This window comes from Lycorma delicatula, chromosome 1 (assembly GCF_047948215.1).
Source record: "Lycorma delicatula isolate Av1 chromosome 1, ASM4794821v1, whole genome shotgun sequence".
Lineage (NCBI taxonomy): Eukaryota > Metazoa > Arthropoda > Insecta > Hemiptera > Fulgoridae > Lycorma > Lycorma delicatula.
In genome coordinates this window covers 371,331,264-371,353,649 of record NC_134455.1, presented here as the reverse complement: position 1 = coordinate 371,353,649, position 22,386 = coordinate 371,331,264, and the positions used below count along the sequence as shown (strand labels likewise).

Here is a 22,386-nt window from a genome sequence, read left to right as displayed (position 1 = left end):
TTATGTTTTCTAGGCTTTCGATAACTAATGCTTATGTGCCAACACTTTTCTCGACTGTTATGGTTTTAACATAATTTTTAACATAACCTTTGAATTTATTAAACAATTATTTGTAATTAATAAATTTACAAGCCAAATGCAAATTGTTAGAAACAGAAAAAGATCAAACTTTTCCATATTCAAAATAATTGTTTTACTAGTAATGTTATCTTACAAGTTATTTAAAATTATGAAGAACTACTCATAGAGCACCTTATATATTACTTGAGACTAGATGGTAAACTGAGTCATAAATTTGTCAGCTTATCTAAAAGTGCACAATTACCTCAGAGAATTTCTCCATCAACCAACCTTAGGAAATTCTATATAATATAGTGTCACGTGTTAGTGGCTCGATCACTATTGAGAAATTGACAATTGAAAGAATATTGAGAGAAATAAGATATTGATGAATATTGAATTGAAAGCTATTGAGAGATTGACAATTGAAAATGTTTATAGAAATACAATTTATTAGTAAAACAAGGAAAATCATTAATTATAATAAAAATGACAGTGTTATTAATAATAGTAACAACTAACAAATAATGAAAAATTATAGTAATCACATCCACACTAATAATCAGAATAACAACAACAACAACAACAACAATAATAATAATAATAACAGACAATAAAAATCATCTCACAATAGTAATTACGATAATGGCAACAGTAAACTATAATAATATTAATTGTCAATAATAATAATAAACAGAGATTACATTCAAAACAGAATTTAAAATAATCATCAGGATTTATTCACAGGTTGACAAACAATGAAAACCAGAATTCAGTCTCATTGACAAAAGACATAAGAATGATCGCTAGTCTTAACACTTTTAACCACTAGTCTTGTATTAACAACAATAGTACAATAGATAAGAGAAGTATATAGTTATTTCACTGCAAATACCTTTACTGTTCACAAATAAAACTACCCTAACAATTTATGAATGATATTTAGTATATTACCTCTTTCATTGATAGTATTACCATCGAACCATTTATAGTTTTCTTGTATTGGATTTACTTGTAACGTAAACATAATTGCGTCGGACCTAAACTAGAAATTGGCTACTTCACTAACCTCTTGCCGAACAATCTCACTGACTGACATCTTAACGTGTCGCTTATACTCCTGTCGCGGAACTGATTTTTAACTGATCTTCCCAGGAGTATTTATTCTCCTATTCTCTTTACCTGCCGGACCGGCCCCAACTCGAAGCGCGAGAATGATCGACCGAACCCTTTCGTTCCCATGCATTTGAAACCTGGTTCTGGTCATCTAGTCAGGGAAGAACATCTGTTTATTGTGTGTCAGTGGGTAGTATTACAAAAGACAATTGTTAAACGGATCTGTTACCTTTACTATAAAGGTTCCTTTTTCCTACTTTCTGGATTCTCCCATTTTTATATTTTATACTAATTTCTTCTTAATTGGTAGAAATCCGTTTCTCAGGTCCACTATACCAGTCTTACTAAATATTTTCTGAGTCTCTAACTGCTTCTTATCTCTAACATATTTAAAAGTACATCTGGGAAGACTGATATCAATTCTTCTACCTATGTTGTGGTTTTTACCCTATATCTACTAGGATAATTTTGACATGATATTTTATTATATTTAAAGGGATGTATTATATGAATGTAATTTGTTATTGTTTTACTGTGTAAAGTGTTACGGTAAACAATTGTAATCCATTAAACAGTTCCAATTGGAGGTTCATGAATTTTCATGAAATCTGCAATTTATAACTTTAGCTTTTCGAACATGGCACCGATTGGTGTAGTAACTAATATCTGTAATTTTAATTCAACTCGCCAAATTTCAATTTGATTTCCTTGAGCGTTTTGGCTATTCTGCCATCTTCAAGATAATAATCAAAACTAACATACATAAAACTATAAACTTACATAATTAAATTATATATATATATAACAATTAATCTTCATTTTGTTAAAATTCGCCAAAGGTTTTAAGTCTAAGTGATTACGTCCGTATTGTAATAGTTTCTCAATTGTTATGTGTTTTGTAAATTATGGAATTGTGTAGGCTAAACTCATTCCACAATTTACACATTTTTTATCGAAGTGTACTATAATTGATTGACTTAGGCAGAACTTGAATCATGATGGGTCGTAAAGTTTTATGTCATCTGCATCAGGTAAATTTTCGTGCATCGACCTGTCTTCGTTGTTCAGCAACCCTACTTCCATGTCGTAACACTACTATGTCGTAACTACTATTCCATGTTGTAACTAATTTGGCATATTGCAGTAATTCCGGATATTGCATAACGAAATCTTTTTATCCAATAAAATATTTACTAAACAAGGTTGTCTCGTTTCTTGGTCAGAAGCATTAATGATTCTCATACTGAAACCTGGTAAGGAAAATCGTTCCTTCAGGTTATCCTCCTATTTCCGTGACCAGTACCCTATGTAAGCTGATGGAAGGAATAAAAACCGTCGTGATCGGATAAAATAATTTTTTTTGGCCAAAACGAAGAGAGTGATATCGCGATCCCTCATCTTGGCATTTGTCCACACCTGATACTCACGAGTGCAAGAGAATTTATGTTTCTAACATATGAAAATCCAAGGCGTTCAGTAGTTCCTTGATAGGACGAAGTGTAGAACAGTGCACTATGAGATAGTCAAAAAGGGATTTTAGGTAATTTCAACCAAAAATCTATGTAGAATTGCTCTGTAACTTCTGGAATGCTAGAGTTTTATGTCATTGAGTGTTCCGTTAGGAGAAAATTGTGGTGTATTTCAAAATCATGGCTGAATTAGATGGATAACAATTCTCGGGCAACTCCATCATCAATTGTGGAGAGAAAAATTCACGACATAACTGGAAAAGGAAAATTTTTGTAGTGTATTGGAGTGGAAAACGAGTTCCTGCACACCACGCCAATTGATGTGGCGAACACGTTTTGCAATGTTTATGTAAATTTCCCTTACATCATCATATTGTCTGCATTTATGACATTGAAGTTACAGGTAGAAAGTATCCTATTTTTTAGTGGGAACTCGCAAAATATATTAAATTTTCCCTTTCCTTTTGATGAGCTACGGTATGCCTTAAATAATTCCCGTGATACTTCCCACAGAAATGATAATATCAGCCTCAGTGTGTATCTCATCTTTCGGATATTGCATAACGAAATCTTTTCACTTTATACAATAAAATATTTACTTAACAAGGTTCTCTCGTTTCTTGGTCAGAAGCATTAATGATTCTCATACTGAAACCTGGTAAGGAAAATCGTGTATTTCAGGTTATCCTCCTATTTCCGTGACCAGTGCCCTATGTAAGTTGATGGAAGGAATAAAAACCGTCGTCTAGTGTGTTATCTTGCGAGAAATGCCCTAATTGCTTCCGGATAATACGGTTTCCGCCAAGGTATATCGTATATTGATCATGTACTTGACCAGGAACATGTTATTCAAAACGCCTCCCTACATTGTCTGTGCCTCATTTCTGTATTTTTCATATGCAAAAGGCGTACGACACGGCTAGTAAGAAAGGAATCCTAAACAGAGAAAAGAATCTTCCTTATCAGAGGTTTCTTCAAAGGTCAGTCCTTTCGAGTTTGAGTTGGAACAATGATATATTTCGAGAAGTTGGCTTCCTGGCCCAAAGAGGGCAAAGTGGTCAGGCACCCAAAGTTTCTGCTCCTACTCAGCCGAGGCGTTACGCCGAAGTTGTGCTGGGCAAACGAGAGAATAGAAAAGCATCGCCGCAGCCCGAGGTTTTCCGACGCTCCATCCTGCGTCAACTGTAAAAGGATGCGCAAAGAGTGCAGACATTAGGTCAAGAGTAAGGACTGTGGTTGTTATTTACGAGCAGTAAAATTGTACTTCAATTATCTGGAAAGTTAGAACTTACCTTTGATGCTTAATATCTGTCTAAAGTGTTAGTTTTACGGTTGTTTTGGGTCTCATGGTTGATTTATGCAGCGCCCTTTACAAGCAGGGCAATCTACCAGGTCATGCTGTTTTTATGGTCTCTTCACATGTGTGGCGATTTTCCTATTCCTCGATGCAATAGGCTTTTGGTTTAGGTCTATTGCGATTGCCAAATCGCTTCTTTGGCACGAGTTCGGTGATGAACTCTCGGCATTTTCTGCGCGTTTCCGTACCTGTCTGCAGAGATGCTTTTGCATCAGGGATGGGTTGATAAAATTTCCTTAGGCTGAATTGCTTCGGACTCGACTGAGATGCTGTTTGAGTAGATATATGAGACCTAGCAGAGAACACTTTCTCGACAGTTTCTGCTGTTATATTTATCAATTTTATTTGGCTGGCTTATTTCTCCTCCCATGTTGCACTGGCGATTGCGGGTTTACTTAGTGTTAGTTACCCGGGTGAGTAGAGTCCATCCGGAAAGTCCTTCACCCAATCCACCGGGTTGGTTTAGCGGTTGACGCGTCTTCCCAAGTCAACTGATTTGGAAGTCAAGAGTTCTAGCGTTTAAGTCATAGTAAAGTCAGTTATTTTTACACGGATTTGAATTCTAGATCGTGGATACCGGTGTTCATTGGTGGTTGGGTTTTTCAATTAACCACACATCTCAGGAATGGTCGAACTGAGACTGTACAAGATTACATTTCATTTACACTATTACATATCATCCTCATTCATCCTCTGAAGTATTTTGTGAAAGGTAATTATCGGAGGCCAAAGTCCTTCACCCGATGCTCGTGGCCTTCGATTTCTTCCTTGATCATCTTCAGTTGAATTGAGTGGTGCAGGTTTTTAATCACGACACAAAAAGCTCGTTGATCGTTTCTAGTGAAGGTATAATCTATTTAACCATGTCCCGAACTACATTTAAGATTTTTTCCGCTTTGATGTCCCTAAAAATTATTCTTAGTTGTTTACCTCCGAACAGTCAAATGTTGTAACCCCCTTGCACACGACCGTTTACAGCAGCTCGTACAGCCTCAGCACATCCCGTAAAGCACAAAAAGACGAGGCTTGACTAGTTCCGTTCGGGTAACAACATCCGAATTGTTTAATGGGAGGTCACTAAATTAATTCGATACAGGTAATTCGCCATTGCTAGGACTAGGAATCACAGTTGGTTTCCTCGGCATAGCTATGGTCCCCCACTGACAAGTAGGTTGGGATTCTATAGTTACGGTCTTGTTATCACTCGAATTTTCCGATATATTTTTTGCTATCTCGTCTCTAATAATATTTCTAGGCGCAACCCTCCTAGGGGTCTCTATTCAACGACGGCAGCCGACCACGTTTTCTGATTGTTATCTGACAACCTCCAAAATCAGATTGCTCTTCGTCTGTCATATATGCTGAAGGTAGCTGATCCATACCGAGTAAGAACTAAATATAAATATAAGAAACAAGTAAACATAAAAAGGCAAACAAACAAAAAACACTCCTTAACATTGGAGCAGTAACAAAAAAAAAATTGTAATACTTCAACTAAAAATATACAAAACCTTAATTCCTAATGAGAATTAATTTCAAAACGCAACTGCAGAAATAACATAATAATGAACCGTAATTCAAATATTACTTTTGGTTAGAATCAAGAAACACACCACTATCTTAGAGAACGGCTGATCTTTTCTGTAACAAGTTATTTTTTTTAATAAGTTTTCAATTGATTTTTTGAATATTTTTTCCCGTTAATCTTGCAGAAGTACAAAAAATATTTGGCTCTGTATACAGAAGCTATATATTAATTTATTTGTGATTGATTTACTATGAGGTGGCATCATGTTTAATCTAATCGAATGTCAGCGGGGTATTGCTACAGGTAAATTAAATAAATTCGTTTTTTATATTGTGGTTTCATAGACACTGGTCACCGCATGTCATCATTGACGTAGTGAAAGGTTGACCGTAGCGTGCGAGAAAATGGAAACAACCTTGACACCATACTAATATTGGTATTTAAAAAAATATATCCTTTGCACGTAGCTGAAAAAACAGTCGTATTTAAAATCAAAATATTGTTTATAAAAAAGTGAATATTAAAACTAATAAGGTGTATCAATGTACACTGTCAATAACAAAGATTGGATTTAAAGGGAAAAAACGTTATTGTCTGGTATACCCAACATCCAAACCATGTTGCAGTTAAACCTACGGGACAGATATATATGTACTAGATAAACATGGACAGATAATCGGCAAAACAACGATTAAGAATATGAATTTGATAAGGTTAGAGTATTGCAATCGGTGGACAAAATAAACATAAAGAAACAAACATGTTAGACAAAAATGATCAAAAATAACAAAGATGATTTACAGTAGGCCTCACTCGGGGAGAGATTTCACTCATGCCAAAAAATCTCAGCTCCCTGAGGTTTTTATCTCCAGGATGGTCTGGAAACGCAACCATAAAAAGGTGTCTAATGATTGAATGAAGTCACAGTTAAACGATGGAAGTTGATATAGCCGTATCGGTTTGGTCAGTTAGATTTTACCCGCATCGTCGTGTAAGAACAATGTGACATCTAATAAAAATTTTAAACCAACGTTTCAGCCCACTTTAAGTACAAATATTGATGTGGATTGTTTAAATAGGTGGGGGTAACACTGCTAACCTAGGTTAATTTATTGTACGGCCATCGAGTAAAAGGTATCAGTTAGTAGCCCCTGCAAGGAACAGTGCATCCTTTCGGGAGCTCTTGTGGGAAAACAAACTTGAATTACTATGGGATAGTCCTCCGTTCACTTGTATAGTTATCAATGACGATGAACTCTACCGGTTATTTTGTAAAATTGCCAAGAGGATTTGAGGCGGGGTAGAAGATGAAATAAATATCTACACCGATACTTTTGTCAATCATTCGAGTGTCAGCTCTACGAATATGATGATGGACGTTATTTTATTTATTAACGTTTTCAACGTTGAAGATTGTTTCTCAAGAAACTACTGTTCAAGATGTTGGACGATCTTCATATCGGTATAGGCTAAATATTGTTGGATATGAGAAAGGTATTTACAAAGTACGACAAGGGTTGCATTTGTGTCATCTTATACGATTCTGATACTTCGGACAACGAATCGTATTGTTTTAAGCTATATCTACTAAGAAGTTATACAGACAGATTTACTGAAGACGAAATGAAAGTTGTACGCATTATCCAATGAAGCTAACTTATTACGGTATGAAAGATGATGGTATTATTGAAGATTTAAACATTTGTAAAATATGTGTGCAGGGGTTTCTTAGAATTATTTGTTCAAACATTTTGAAGATCGTCCATAACTGACAACGGTTAGAAAATCTTAAACAAGTTGTCTCATTACAAGTGTAAACTTTGAAGTGTTTACATGATCGTCGTCGTCGTTGTTATTGTGTGTATTATGGAGCTAACTAAGCAAGTAGATGTTACGGTTAGTAAACAAAATTTGTCAGAAATGTGTTTCAATTTAAATTATAGTTATGTATACATTGTTGATCATAGTGTTCATGTATTTAATAAAGACGGTGATAATGTAATTATAAAGATTATCTTTGATCCGATGAAAAATTAATAATTTATTTTGACTTTGAATGTGGGAACAATTCTACTGGTCTCATTGGCATTATAGAAATCTCATTTTCTAGTTTCCAAGGCGAGAATGATAAACGTGTAAATGCCTTTAGATTAATCTTTCATTGAATATAGCGTTGGATTCGATTACGTTAAATAGATCAACTACGACTTGTCCTAATAAATAATGTTGTCACTGTTAACGCATTTATCGCAAAGTAAAGGAGATTAACCATCACCTCTCGTATTGCAACTGATGGATTAAGAGCTTGTGATGAAACAGATTTTTTTCCGATAATAAAAAACAAAATACGGAACCACTGCTTGCTGCAAATGATAGGGAAGAGATGAGATCCTGTTCAGGCTCGGCAACCTGCAATGTTACAAGGCAGGTATTCTTCACCCTCGCGGTGGAATTGAGTTGCAGGTCCTGAACGAGGCAATGGGACGGAGCAATTTCCCCATTTCTTGGAAGCTTGGGAGGGTGCTGCTTGTCTCCACGAAAGGTAGCAAACCAAGTTCCTACTTACCGTCCTATTTGTCTCTATCCGACTATTGCTAAGCTTTACGAGAGTATGCTTGCAGAAAGATTCTGGAACGAGGTGCTTATTTCATGGGAACTGTCACCTGTGCATTACAGCTTCGTGAAATGAGAGGTCAACGGTGGTTGCTCTGAGCAGAGTGGTTGCTTGGATCGAGTGGTTGGTTGGCTGGAATCTGGAGGAGCAGGAATATTTAATTTCGGGTTCTCCTGGATGTACAGAATGCTTTCAAAAGTCTGTCTTGGGCTATTATATCCGTAGCACTGACTGAGAGAAGAATTAGCACCTACATCCAAGCTGTGATCTGTGACTTTCTACGTGGACGCTGCTACCCGGTCACGTGACCGGGTAGCCGCCACGGAGAATGATGGGATACGGTTCCAAATGCTGGAGGGTGTGCCTCAGGAGCCCATTTTGAGCCTCCACTTCTGGAACCTTTCTTTTAATAACAATCTGAAACTGGGATATCCGTATAGGGATTCCTTGATTGCCTATGCAGATTATCTTTCTGGTGACGGGTTTGACAGAAGAGGAGGTTGACCAGAAGGCGGACCGGGCTGTCGGTCAGATGAGTGAATGGCTTCGGCCAGGATTATGTACTTTGCACCACGGAAAACACAATCGCTTGTAGTAGTCAGCAGGCGCAGAGTCCACCCGATCCGAGTCACTGTTGACATTTATGATGTTACGAAGGCTCCATGTGTCAAGTATCTGGGTGTCTGATTCCACCGTTCTGGGACGTTCATTAGGCACGTAGAAGAAATTACGGCCAAGGCGGAAAAGAAAATTACTGCGTCTTCGGTCGACTAATAGGACGTCAGTGGGGCCTCAAGGCTCGAAGGAGAGGCTGGTCTTGTCGGCCGCAACGTCCATCCACTTGTATGCGGCGCCAACATTGTTTCGGGCTTTTAATATCCAGGGGAACAGAAATAAGCTCCTTGGAGCGAAGAATGAGTCTGCAGATAACATCATCCTTCAGGACTGTTTCTGTTGTGGCTGCTGGAGTCCTAGCTGAAATCCTTCTGGTGCAACTGCACGCCCGCAGGAGGAAGTACATATATGAAAACTTGATGAAGAAAGATACTTCCGCCTTATTGTACCAGGTGTAGCAAGAATAGTTGAAGGCATTCCCGCCGGGCGTGTGAACAAGGAGTATGATCCCCAGCCTACCACCTTGGTTAGAGAGGAGGCACGAGAATTGGGTTACTATATGTTTCAATTCCTTTCTGGATACGGAGAGTTTGACGTTTACCTACATCGATTTTGACGGCGGGAGTTTGCCAATGGTATTACTGTGGTTGTCTTCACACATCCCAACACAACTTTTTCGATTGTGATAAACGGTCTGAACGAAGGTGCCACGCAGGGCTTGTGAGGATCACCCCGGTTTTTTTAGTATCACTCATATTTTAAGGGTCACCCGAATGACAACGGGTGGAGGACTTTATGACAGTTATTCTTAAGACGAAGGAGTCCGACCAAAGGGCCTCCGCAAAAGTGATTTGATGATGATGGGTTTGAGTGATGGCTAGTCAACAGGTGGAGCTTGGTGGACAGGTAATGAAACGACCTGGGTAGTCCGGGCCCACAAACGGCATAGCCGGGCCCGGACTCCCCTCGACTATTCTGTGGGCGTTTTTTGCGACAGATGTCAGAAGATCCAACCGGCGAGCCGACCTTCTGTGCCGGACGTACAGACGGCGGGTGGGGAGGCACGTTAGAGTTCCAGTGAAACTCTCCTGGTGGGTGCTAAGCTTGGTAGAAAATGTACACCAAGGGAGGAGAGATAAAAAAAACCAAGTTGGCAATAGAACTATATGTATTGCCTTCCCACCATTGTCAGTGTTTTCATTGCGGAGTTGAATACTATTAATAAGGCCTTAAATATTATTAACCCAATATTTTGACACTTGTCTGTTCAGTTTCCATGAGCGCCTTGCAGGCGATTAGTGAGATTAAATTTTTTTCTTTTTCAGTTTAAACTCCGGAACCCCCTTACGGTATTACTTCAGAGGATTATATGTATAAAGTGTAGTCTTAAACAGTCTCAGGTCGACCATTCCTGAATCGTGTGATTAATTGGAACCCAACTACCAAATAAAAACGGTATCCATGATGTGGTATTCAAATCCGTATAAAAGTAACTGCCTTTATTAGGATTAGAATCATAAAGCATTCTACTTAGAAATCAGCTGATTTGCGATGACGAGTTCACCACAAGACCAACCAGGTGGGTTAGTGACATGCACTCACGTTTTTTCTATTTAGTCTCCGGAATTATAGTAGTAAAGTATTACTTCAGAGGATGAATGAGGATGATATGGATGAATGTAAATGAACTGTAGTCTTGTTCAGTCTCAAGTTGACCATTCCTGAGATGTATGGTTAATTGAAATTCAATCAAAAAAGAACATCTGTACCCACGATTTAGTATTCAAATCTGTATTAAAATAACAATCTTTACTAGGATTTGAACCTTAGAACTCTTGACTTTGAAATTAGCTGATTTGCGATGACGAGTTAACCACTAGACCAGCCCGGTGGACTTAATGACTTGTACTTTTGACCCCCGTAGTTTTATAGACAAATTTTCACTAATTTTGATAGTGTTAGCTTAGACTGTTTACTGTAGTAATATTTTGTCCCGGAGCTAATTATCTTACTTTGTTGTGCGCTCAGAAAAAAAGTCTAGCTTTTGAATATTTTTTAAGATGGATTATTTAAAACTTAACTGCCCTCAATATTTTTGTTAAAATAATAGAAATATTTTTATCATTTTTTCTACCTAAATATAAGAAATCGTTCATTCCTTTGGTTATGTTCACTCAGGTTATACCTGTATTCATCCCGATCATTTCTTTAATAGTGGAGTGAATTTATTCTAATAGAAAAATTGTTTTAATATTTCACGAAATTATGATTGTGCATATATCTTAACAAAATACTCGCCCTGTTCTCTGATCATGGAATCTATTAATTTGCATGCCACAATTTAAATATCCCCACAGAGTTCCAACAAGGATAATTGAGACTTTGGAAATATTTACTTTGAAATTATTTATTTTGACATTATTTAAAAGGGATATGTGAACTACTTAAATGAAGTATTCCCTTTGGTTCTGTGTTCTCATAATAAAATAAAATTATGCTTAGTCTGTTTTGTCGACCAAATACTCACCTTAAAGTTTGAAAACTGCTCTATTTCTTTCTTGGTTTTTTAAAAGTAAGGCTTTAGGCATGCAGAAAGAGAACCGCATATAGTTAGATACGATTCAGAATTAGTACTCGGTTAATATATTTAAAGTTATATGTACGCACATATCAACAGATACATTGTATTTATAACATGTAACTATAGAAAATATCATAAAATTGTCATATTTATTTTTGTAAATAATACTTCTTATTGAATGATAATATAAAGTATCAATATATTGAACAATATTCTGATAAACTAGAAAACTAATTACTAAATATAGCAATAATTTTTAAATGTGAAAAATGGACTTATGTATAATTTGTGCATAGTATATGCATAGCATATATATATATAAATATATATAATAAGTACATTATTGCACCATCGTAAGGAATATATACTCATAAAAGAACAATTACTTACAAGTTTTTAACGTTGATTCCAGATATTAATGACTTTTTCTTGCTGAAAAAAATGATTTCATTATTTTATGAAACTATAATTTTAAACATAGAAGATTAGATTATTACCAGAAATTTCTAAAAAATGTTCTTCAATGTCTACAGTAGCAGATTCTTTTTTATTTAACTGCACTTCACAAATTATAAGGCTTGTTATAGTCTATTAAGATATTCTATAATTTTTTAAATGATAAGGTTAAAATATTTCTTGTTATACAAAACTAACATCAATTTTTTCCATACGTAAGGTAGTTACAGGCAATGTTGGCCATTAAATAACAGAAAACATCGTTTTCATAATGTAAAAATACTTCTTGAAAAAAGGCATTTCCGTTTCCTTCTATGACAATGCAGGCGATCAACTAGAGATATTTTAAAAAATATCAAGAATCATTTATTTACATTTCCTTTAATGAGTTTTTGCTGCAACATTTCAAGTTTATTAAACAAGGCCCTATGGGCTGTTATGACTCACCGCCGCTTAGAATTAAGGTAGATTAAGTGACAAAGTGATCTGATAGCTCTTTGAGCTAACCCAACTAGACGGAGTATTCTAGAAAGAATAACCTCTCTGTATTTTAATATAACATTTCTAATCCTAGCTGGAAAATATTCCACGGTGGAACGATCCTTTAATAAAATTTATAAGAAGGAAAATAATATCATCTTACATTTCTTTTAAAATACTTACTTGATTTTTATTAAAAAGATTGAACACTAACCTTTACGGTATAAGTTTTAACTATATGGATACCAATATGAAATAAAAGTACTGATTCATCTACAAAACCCTTTAATGTGAATGGCTTTGTTTGAAATGAAACAAACATAGGTGAACTAACCTTACGATATTTTAATATCTTAATCCGCTTTCACCTTTGATAGTTCCACATCAACGCAATGTGTACTACATCAAATTACACTGAGTTACACCTTTCACTTATGAACGGTTCCTCATTTGTAGGCAAACAAAGATTCCTTCTTTAATTTTTGCTTCAGTTACTTTTGAGAATTTCAGCTTATGTACAGGAATCCTTAATTCTCCTTCTTCATAGTTTTTACAGAATTACTTTACGTAATCTCGGTTTGATAAGGGAATTATTAATTCCATAACACATTGGTAGAGAATGATGTTTATTAAAACTGTTGAACAGAAGTGCTTTTCAGCTATATTGGAGGTATGAATGAAAAGGCCCTACACCTCACATTCATGAACTTACCCTAATTGAAACATAAGCCGTTTAGTATTTGCGTTGTAACCTAAGTAATTTTCTTCAGTAAAATATTGGGAAAATCCTTCTGTCAGATTGGATATTTAAAGTTTTTTTTTTTCAAAGTAAACATTGAGCGTAAATTTTTGCTTGATTTTTTTACTCTTTTCGTGTTTCATAGTTTTAAACACAAAAATTGTGTTAATCATTATAATCTGTGAACATTTTTGAAATCCGCTGTCGAAGGTACGTATTTCCCGATACTGAGATTTGCTAGTAGAAGCGTTCCTTGTGCTCATCACTGACAGCACCGAGATTTTCGTGGAAAAAATGCCGGTGTAAATCTAATAAATCAATCTTTAGTGACGTTTTACACTCATATATTTGTGTGATTGTAACAATTCACTCGTAATGTCATGGTAATGAAAGGATTATGATTTTCAAAAGAGCTTTACAAAACACTTTCAAATGACCTCCACGTTGGCTTTACGATTTGACTTAAAATTTCTTCGAATTGTCCATCACTAATCAAAGTTATAATTTTGGAATCCACAAAAATTCCTTTCTTGATTTTAGCGTTACTAACACAAAAATATATTTATTTTAATCGTGAAACCCAGCACCATTTTATTCCATCACCTTAAAATTCCCTATATTTTATACGAAGTGGAGGTAGAAGAATCATTTCCGAGTTAACTAATAGCGGATGTATAACTTTTTCAAGCATTTGGAAAAAATTCAAGCTTTTCAGCCTAGATACCTAGGTATCTATATATAAAAAAGCTCGGCTTTTTTCTTCGACAGGTTCAAGTCTCAAACAAGGTCTTTTGATTCACCTTTAGTTATTATATGAGATTAAAGAAAAAAAGACTGCTTCAAAAGTAGGATCATCTTGTTCCACATGAGGAACGAAGTGGTTATCTCACATTCCGTTTCATCTTCTAATGTTAGATGTGTTGGAAGAAGTTGTACAGGTGTCCTCGCCATGAGACACGCCTTATAGCAGACGGTGAATTCGGGTAGTCCATTGCGTTTGGCTTTACTATTTATTCTTTTTATCGTTGTCATGCCGAAATAATAATAAAGTCCGAGGAATGGTCTTATATTTCACGTCACAACATTGGTATGACTAACCTCATGCACCGATTGTCCCTAGCCCAGTCTCTCACAGACACGCTCAGGTCGAGAAGCAGATGTGATGGGCCCAGTTTCTTATCTTGATCCCTAACGTTAGAGCCAAAATATAGTTCATAAAATTTGTTTATTAGTAAAGTTAAGCTTCGTCGTTGTTCTTCAAACGTCAAATCCCCTCACAAGTAACAGAATCTAAACGGATCATATACGCACTTTCTATTCGTATCTATTCATTAATGCAACACAACGGATACGACAATAATACATCACAAAACCACAGTACGGGCATGCTCAACAAACATTTGAACAGAACTGCTTTGTTAATTTTATGACACAGAAGATTTCTTCTGCTAACAGGCCTGAACGTAAACAAATCATCATGCATGATGATTCATGCATTTCCTCTACAAACATAATTTTATGTTTTTTATTCCACCTTCTGTTAGAATTTTTTTTTTGTTTTCATAGGTTATGAAAAATAAATACAATAAAAAACACGCTTAGTATTGCGCACAAGCAATACTTCTAAAACTTTATCACCCAAAAATTGTGCGTGATTGAGAAATGTTGACACCATTTTGGAATTCTGCATAAAAGTTACATTAAGAACACAATAAATATTTCATCAGCCAAAAGCTCTTTTTTTTTTTCTATATAACATATTTCTAACTTCGCGTATGGATGAAAGATCCTTGTGTGTTGCCATGTGATTGAAATAAAAGCGAAATACATTTTCAACTTTTATTATATCTTATTCACAATATGGTGATCACTGCTATATCCAAATTTTATTGTACACAGCAGGTCAATCAACTGCTGTGGTGTTTTGATAACTTATTTTTTATTTGAAAATCTTTCTGAGAAATGAAGAGCATTTTTAAAACCTTTGAAGAAGATTAATTATTGCTTCAAAAAAATACTCAACTACTGGGATTACAAAACTGAACTATTACATTATAATGGCATGTAGAAACCACCAGAAATAAACGCAGGATCAGTGCACTGATCCTGAGTAGTATGTATTTGAGTATGCACAGATTAGTTTCTAAAATGGATTTTTATTATCGTAAAATAATTAAGTTGGACATTTTTTTTTACAGCTTTGAGTGATAAAAATAAAGTGCATCATACTAATTTGCAGTCTTTCTTTATAAAATACTTTCAAAATTATAATTTTTAACTTTTTAAATGATATGTTAATTTTTAGTCGAAATTTTATTTACTATTAATGTGAATGGTAAATCAGTAATGGAACAATACGTAATATTTACAATTGATATATTTTTGTGGTACCCTACGGAAAATATGCGTGAATGGTTCTTAAGAATTTAGCAAATAATTAAATATCAATAATAAAATCAAACATTATTCAAAATCATAAATGATCCTGAATCATGTTTTATTTTAATATATATTATGTGATTTTAATATATAATATGTTCGATTTAATATATGTGTGTGTGTGTCGTGACTATCATTGTAAACCACAGATAATAGATACGCAAAAAGACCAAAAAAAAAAAAAAAAAAAATAGAAATTTTAAAATGCAATATTAAAAGAAAATTCTGAAAATATTTCCTGTGAGTTGAGAATAACGATGTTTTAAATTGATTTGTAAAAAATGAAGAGCTTGAAATATCAAGGTAATATTCTTAGTAAAATTCTAATCGTTAACTGAATAGTCTTTATAGGTTATGTTTTTTTTTTGCTTACGTGTGAATTATTCCTCCTTTGATCCTAAAATAATAAAGAATTAAGATTAAACATCTTTTTAATTATTCGCTATATATTATATTATTTTACATAACTTAAGAAATTGATTTCCTAAAATAGATTTTATTCTGTTAATTCCGTTTACTACTGAATCATTATTGAGAGTAGCTTTATTTAATCGCAATATTAAACCTACAGCTGCCGAATCTACTTTTTTTTTCTGGGACGAAAAGTGAAATAAAATCAGTTTAATTAAACATTGCTTTAATTTATTCATTATAGAGTAATAATTGTACTACCACAATATTCACTCAATCACGCTTAATTATACTCAAGCGGCTACATCTCTTTAATTTTCTATTCTTCAAAGAAAAAAATTTGTTTCATAATTTTAAAAGTATGACAACTTCATAACTAATATATTTGAACGAGTTCTCTTCTTATTAATACGAGTGATAATTTTCCTGGAAGTAGTTTGGCGCTTCTGTCAGCTTACAGTTATTCTTGATTGCGATTTTTAAATATTAGCATAATATTCGCTTAACTTGATTTAAACGAAATCAAGTTAAGCGTACTCTTGAGGTGAGTTTTGTTGTAGGGATTACAAAAATGAACTATTACATTACAATGGCATGTAGAAACCACCAGAATGAAACGCAGGACCAGTCCACAGAATGCATAATTAGATATTTCGATATGCACAGATTAGTTTCTAAAATGGCTTTTTATTATCGTAAAATAAATTTTGATTATTTTTTCCCTACATCCCCCCGAAATACCGAGTGAAAATATTCTAGAAAGTTTTTTTTATACTTAATAGGAAAATGGTGTTTTGACTTTTATTTTCATTTATAAATCACTTTCCTTTGTTTTTTTTAAATAAAATGCATAACTACAGTAATAATACACATTTATATATGTTGTATTGTTACTTATAAACAAAAATTATGAAAATTAGGAATAAAGAGATAGTTATTAAAAAATGCAAATAAATTTTACTCCAATATTTACATATGATAAACATTTAATTGAAAAAAAACATTGTAGTTAATATTCAGTTAATTTTCATATCTATTTACAATAGAATTAATAAAATTCATGAAGAAAATAAATATTTACTCAATATGCATGTTTGATTATATTAAAATAACTTATTAATCAAACTATGTAAGGTGGTTCAGTTAAAAAGCAATTTAAAAAAAAGGAAATGATTTCAGCTTGATTACTACACTGATAAGTATGTTATTCAAAAATGTGAAAACCCTTAGTTTGTTAAAACAGAGCAATCATACCAATGAATTATTATTGACAGTTTGTTCTTTTTGTTATAAACACTTTTTATTATGAAGTGTAACAAAAAAATATATTTTCTATCTCTACGTTTTGATATAAGAATGACCGAATACCTTTTTTTTTCCTGCGCAGAAAATTAAATGTAGTCATCAAACACCGGAAGCGATATAAAATAAACAAATTTATATTAAAAATTAACTAAAAAAAATTAATTAAAAAAAAACTTAATAATACAAAAACCCAGCGTAATTGTAAAACTCCCGTGATTAATTTAAAATAAAATAACTATAAAGCATTATATTAATAATCTAAATTAAAACATTAAATTTACCATCTGCCATACGCCAAAGAGCATAAAGAGCTGAAATCTAATACAGAAAACTGAATTATCTGAATATAAACGGAAGGCTCTTGATATTGTAAAAATTAATAATTTAGAAACAATCGTAAAATAGACAATTACCTCCTGTTCTTATTGTTATTCTGTGTTGTTACTTTCCTTGGCGGCCTTCTATCGTTACTGCTGTAGATTTTGAAAGTATCATAAGAAGACCCAAAATCCGATTAAGAAATATTTTATAATATTACAAATAGCGTGAATCCTGATTCTATACGAGACGTTCATACGAACGGTTCTAAAAACGCTAATTCTGCTGGCATTTCTTTTGTGACTGGCAGTAGAATATAGACGTTTGGCCTTCCCAGCGTCATAAGTGTTTTCGTTGCGGATCTGTATGCTATTAATACGGCCTTAAATATATTTAACCAAACATTTCGACACGTATTTTTCTGTTCAGATTTCATGAGTGCCTTACTGGCAATTAGTGACATGTCCTCCGGACACACTGTCGTCTGTGACATACTGTCTATATCTGAAATGAAGCTCACAACTGTGAGCTTCTGCTTGATCCCCAGCGTTATTGGAATTTCAGGCAACGAGCACGCTGATAGTGCGGCAAAATAGGCTTATTTCACCAACCGTGTTGTTTCTGATGACTTGACTTTTTTCTGAAGGAGGTGGTCCGTGATGAGTGACAAAGTGAATGGAACGTTACCATCAACCCTAAACTTTGTTCTATTAAGATCACTGTATCACCCTGAAGCTCCTCATAGATGATTAACAGTCGAGATTATTATTTGCCGTTTACGTATTTGGCTCACTGACTCATGGATATCTCATGATTAGATCGATGCACCCATTTGTATTATCTGTGACTGAAAACTACCTGTACACCACATCCTTGTGAATTGCGTCTGTTATGCGGCGTTGCTTAGGAAGTCTAAACTACGGGCTAACTTCCGAAATATTTTAGGAAACAATGAGACGTTTGAAACCTAGAGCTTCCTATTCCTTTATAAATTAATTATTTTAATTTTCTATTTTTATGGTTCTGGTTTTCCATTGTTAATCCGAGTAATTATCTTGTATTGCTTCCTTCTTATTTTTCCCCACACGTAATTAATCAATTAGGGATGCACATATTTTTACGATCTTTAGAGACTATTTAAGCTTTATGATCTTTAACTGCAATTTAAGTTTTATGAAATATTGCGCATAAATGAAATAATTTTCTCTAAACAGATATTAAAACTTAGGTTTTTCTTTTTATAAGCAATCATAGATACAATGAATGTGAAAACTCTACAAAATTTACTGAAGAAACTTCATAGCCAGCTCAGAAATACTCAATTTGAATCTTAAAAATATATTTATTTTTAATACTTAGCACAGAGTAGTTTAAAGATTGTATGGAATTCTTACATAATTTTTTTCGGAATCTTCTTTAAAAGCTCACGTAGAACTGGTATAATGTCATTATGATTTTTAGATGTATCTTCAAAAAAATGTATTTTAAAACTGCAAAAAAATAAGCTGATATAAGTTTTATTAAAAACATTTGTGAATCAATAAGATATTTTTTTCTATATGGCGTTATAAATATTGCTGCAGATATAAATTATATACGGGGTGATCATTTGAAAAGTTATCATATTTATTATAGTCAACAGCTATCAGCTGCTTGCTAAGGAAACAACCCATCGTACTTCTGTTTGCAAGCATGCATACCATTCTTGGGGGAACTTTTTAAAAATTATTTTCAAAGGAGTGGAACCCAGCTTCTCCCAGCTACACCTACTCCAAATCAGAAATCTTAAATGGTAATGATAATATTTAATTAGATTACTTGACAACCGGAAAAAAGTAATGAATTTTGGTGAAAAGAAAATTAAAATCCGTCCACGCCTTCGCTCGGTAGGTTCGAAAAACCGTTTGGGATAGTATATTTTCTAAATTTCAGTCCAACAAACATAAGTATAAAGATACGTGTTATTACTTCTAAAACCATCTGAAATAATCTTAATATGTGGAGTATAAAAATTATTTTTTTAAATTACAACAAAAACTTTCACCTTTAAAAGTTTCCTACAAATCCTCTTTATAAAAATTTATTTTTGTATTATTGTGAAACATATAGACTAATTACTAGGTATATGTTACTGCCTGATTAACATAACTTCTATCATCAAAAATGTTGATAGCATAAATGTAATAAAAAAGTTTACTAAAAATTGATGGTAAATTAAACAAATTGCATATAATTAATGTAAAGAGTTGGATGTAGCAACACAGCTCATTGGATAACAGGATGCCGGTTTGCTAACTACTGCCGGTCAATCGGCTTGGTTTACGACTGAATCTTACGCTTGCCGACGGGACGGGTAGACAGGTGAGAGCCCGAGAAACCTTGACAGGACTAGGTTCCTGTTTGGGGTGGATTAGTATCTATATCTCTCTGATAGCCCTGGCGTCCGGATGGGCGTCCCAAATGTGTGTCTCTGTGGTGGGTGGGGAGCTAGTCAGACGAAATTTTCTAAAACATCTTACGGATCCTAAAACCTCAAATCCTCCTTCAGTAACGCCGGACAACATTGAGGGCTAACGCCCTCGTTCTGAAGTCTCTCCTCCTTCGACTTCATCGTCGAAGAAGAAGAAACGTGTAGATTTACGACATGCGTTGATAGTTCAAGCAAAAGAACTTCTCGTCCAAAATACCTTGTAAATAAAAGAAACGATGGAAAGGAAACCGATTTTTCAAAAAATCAGTCCCTTCTTCATAGCAAAGAAACTCGCGACGAAAACTGGTGGACCAGTTAAAGAAGCTAAAAAGACAAAAGATGGATTATTCACTGAAGCGCTAAACGATATTGCAGATAAAACATTTGGCGAACATTGATATTACTGTCAAAGCTCACGGCACACTCAACTATTCCAAAGAAGTAGCAGTCTCTCGTGAAATGCCATCACAAGGCGTCATCGCATGTAGGCAATTAAACGTGAGGATGAATGGATAGGTGTCTCTTCTTCACAAGTCCTTACTTTTAACAAGCCGTCGTTGCCTGAAAAAATAGAGCCGGAATCCATCGGTTGGATGTGCGCGCTTACATCCCACCGCCGATGAGATGTGTCAAATACCAAAGTTTTGGTCATATCTCCGACAGATGTAATTGTGAAGTGATTTGTGCATATGGCGTAAAATTTCGTGAAGGTGAACCGTGTAAAGAAATCTCTATATGTGTGAATTGCGGATAACATTCAGCAAGATCTAGAAATTGACCTGCTTTCAAAAAAGAAATCGCGATACAAGAGACTAAAGTTCTCAGAAAATTTAGTTATCACAAGCGAAGAAATTAGTTAATGCACAAACGCCGGGTAAGGAATCCTTTGCGCGGACAGCTGCGACTAGCACATACACAACTTAGCCACAAGTGATTGAGAGCCTAATAAAGCAATTGACTCCAGCTCTAACTATAGTTTTGGACAAATATATAGAAAGGAAATTTGCTACAGTTAAACCAATGCCGCCGACCAGACGATGAGGATATTTGACTGCTGATTGAGTCAGCAGTCAACGTCAATTCAAACAAACGATCGACGTCGAATACACAAGGAATTGCTGAGGAGATTCAGCGTAACGATAAGAAGCAGTCCAAAGCTTATAAAAGAAATAGAGAATATAATAAGATGGAATATTAACGGTTTTTTAACCGTTAATATTCTCACACCTGACTGAGCTTAAACTACTTGTATACGACAACTCTACATGCGTGTGTCTTCAAGAAACTTACTTTAAACCTGCACATGACTTCAATCTACGTGGATAAGTTGTTATAAGTACAGAAGTTGAACCTGATCGGCGAGTAAGTGGTGTGGTGTTACTACTTTTGTACGTTCACATCTGCCTTTTCGACGAATACAGCTAAAAAAATGGGTTAAAAGCTGTCGCTGTACGACTACTATCTCCGGTTAAAGTCTCCGTGTGTAACATATATCTTTCTGACAGCAAATGGAACATCGATGATCTACAAAACTTATATGACCTACTCCCTGAACCGATAATTCTAGTAGGGGAATTCAATGCGTATAACCCACTTTGGGGTTCACAACGATTAGAATGCAGAGGGCACAACGTCGAAGAATTTATATCGAATACCAAGCTAATCCTTTTAAACAAAGATACAAGAACGTTTTTCAACATACAAACGGCGAAACCTCGGCGATAGATTTGTCATTTTCAGTCCAGCATTGTCGTTTTCCTTGTACTGGAACGTTGACGAACACCTTCATGGAATCGAACACTTTCCAAATATAATCAAAACAAATGTACGGCAAAGAGCATCAAATTTTACTCGGCGATGGTGCCTTAAACGTGCCGATTGGACTGGCTACACAAACAACGACGTTATGCTGGGTTATACTGAAAAAATCAATGAGGACATAAACGTACCAACGCGGGAAATTTAAAATTCAGCGAAGGATAACATTCCTAAAGCAACCGTATATTTAAGAAACCCATGGTACAGTGGTGGAGCGTCGAAATAAATATAGTAATTAGTGAGAAAAATAAAACCTTCAATTTATTCAAGAAACGTCCTACCCCGGAAAATTAAATATCTTTTAAAAAACCACGTGTCTACGCCAGACGCATCATATTATCAACAAAAAATGCATCCTGAAAGGCATATATATCCTCCATCGGCAATAAAATACCTGCTATGCAAGTACGAAAGAAAGTTTAGGCTATAGCGGGCCAGTTTGATAGCCGTTGAAGAAACGCGGATAAACAAGACGGTGACGTCGTATTATTGATTGATTTGCTAGGAATTTCTCCCGCCACACCACCATTAGGTCGCCCTAAAGGATAATACCAAATGTCTGTGCCACAATCGGCTACGGAATCTCGAATCACTTTAGCGATCAGTGGCT

The 22,386-nt window shown here is 34.7% G+C and overlaps 1 protein-coding gene across 4 annotated transcripts in view; it reads right to left on the bottom strand.

Annotated features, from left to right (window-relative positions):
- The window catches only part of LOC142317270 (uncharacterized), a 134,480-nt gene that overhangs the window by 68,472 nt on the left and 43,622 nt on the right, over positions 1-22,386 (bottom strand). For 3 of the 4 annotated variants that reach the window (XM_075353679.1, XM_075353681.1, XM_075353680.1), the window contains 3 exons: positions 18,883-18,978; positions 15,828-15,851; positions 11,731-11,772 (listed from right to left, as the gene is read on the bottom strand). In XM_075353679.1, the coding sequence (XP_075209794.1) occupies positions 11,731-11,772; positions 15,828-15,851; positions 18,883-18,978 (162 nt within the window). The remainder of the gene's footprint in view (positions 1-11,730; positions 11,773-15,827; positions 15,852-18,882; positions 18,979-22,386) is intronic. The other variant, XM_075353682.1, reaches the window with a different exon arrangement.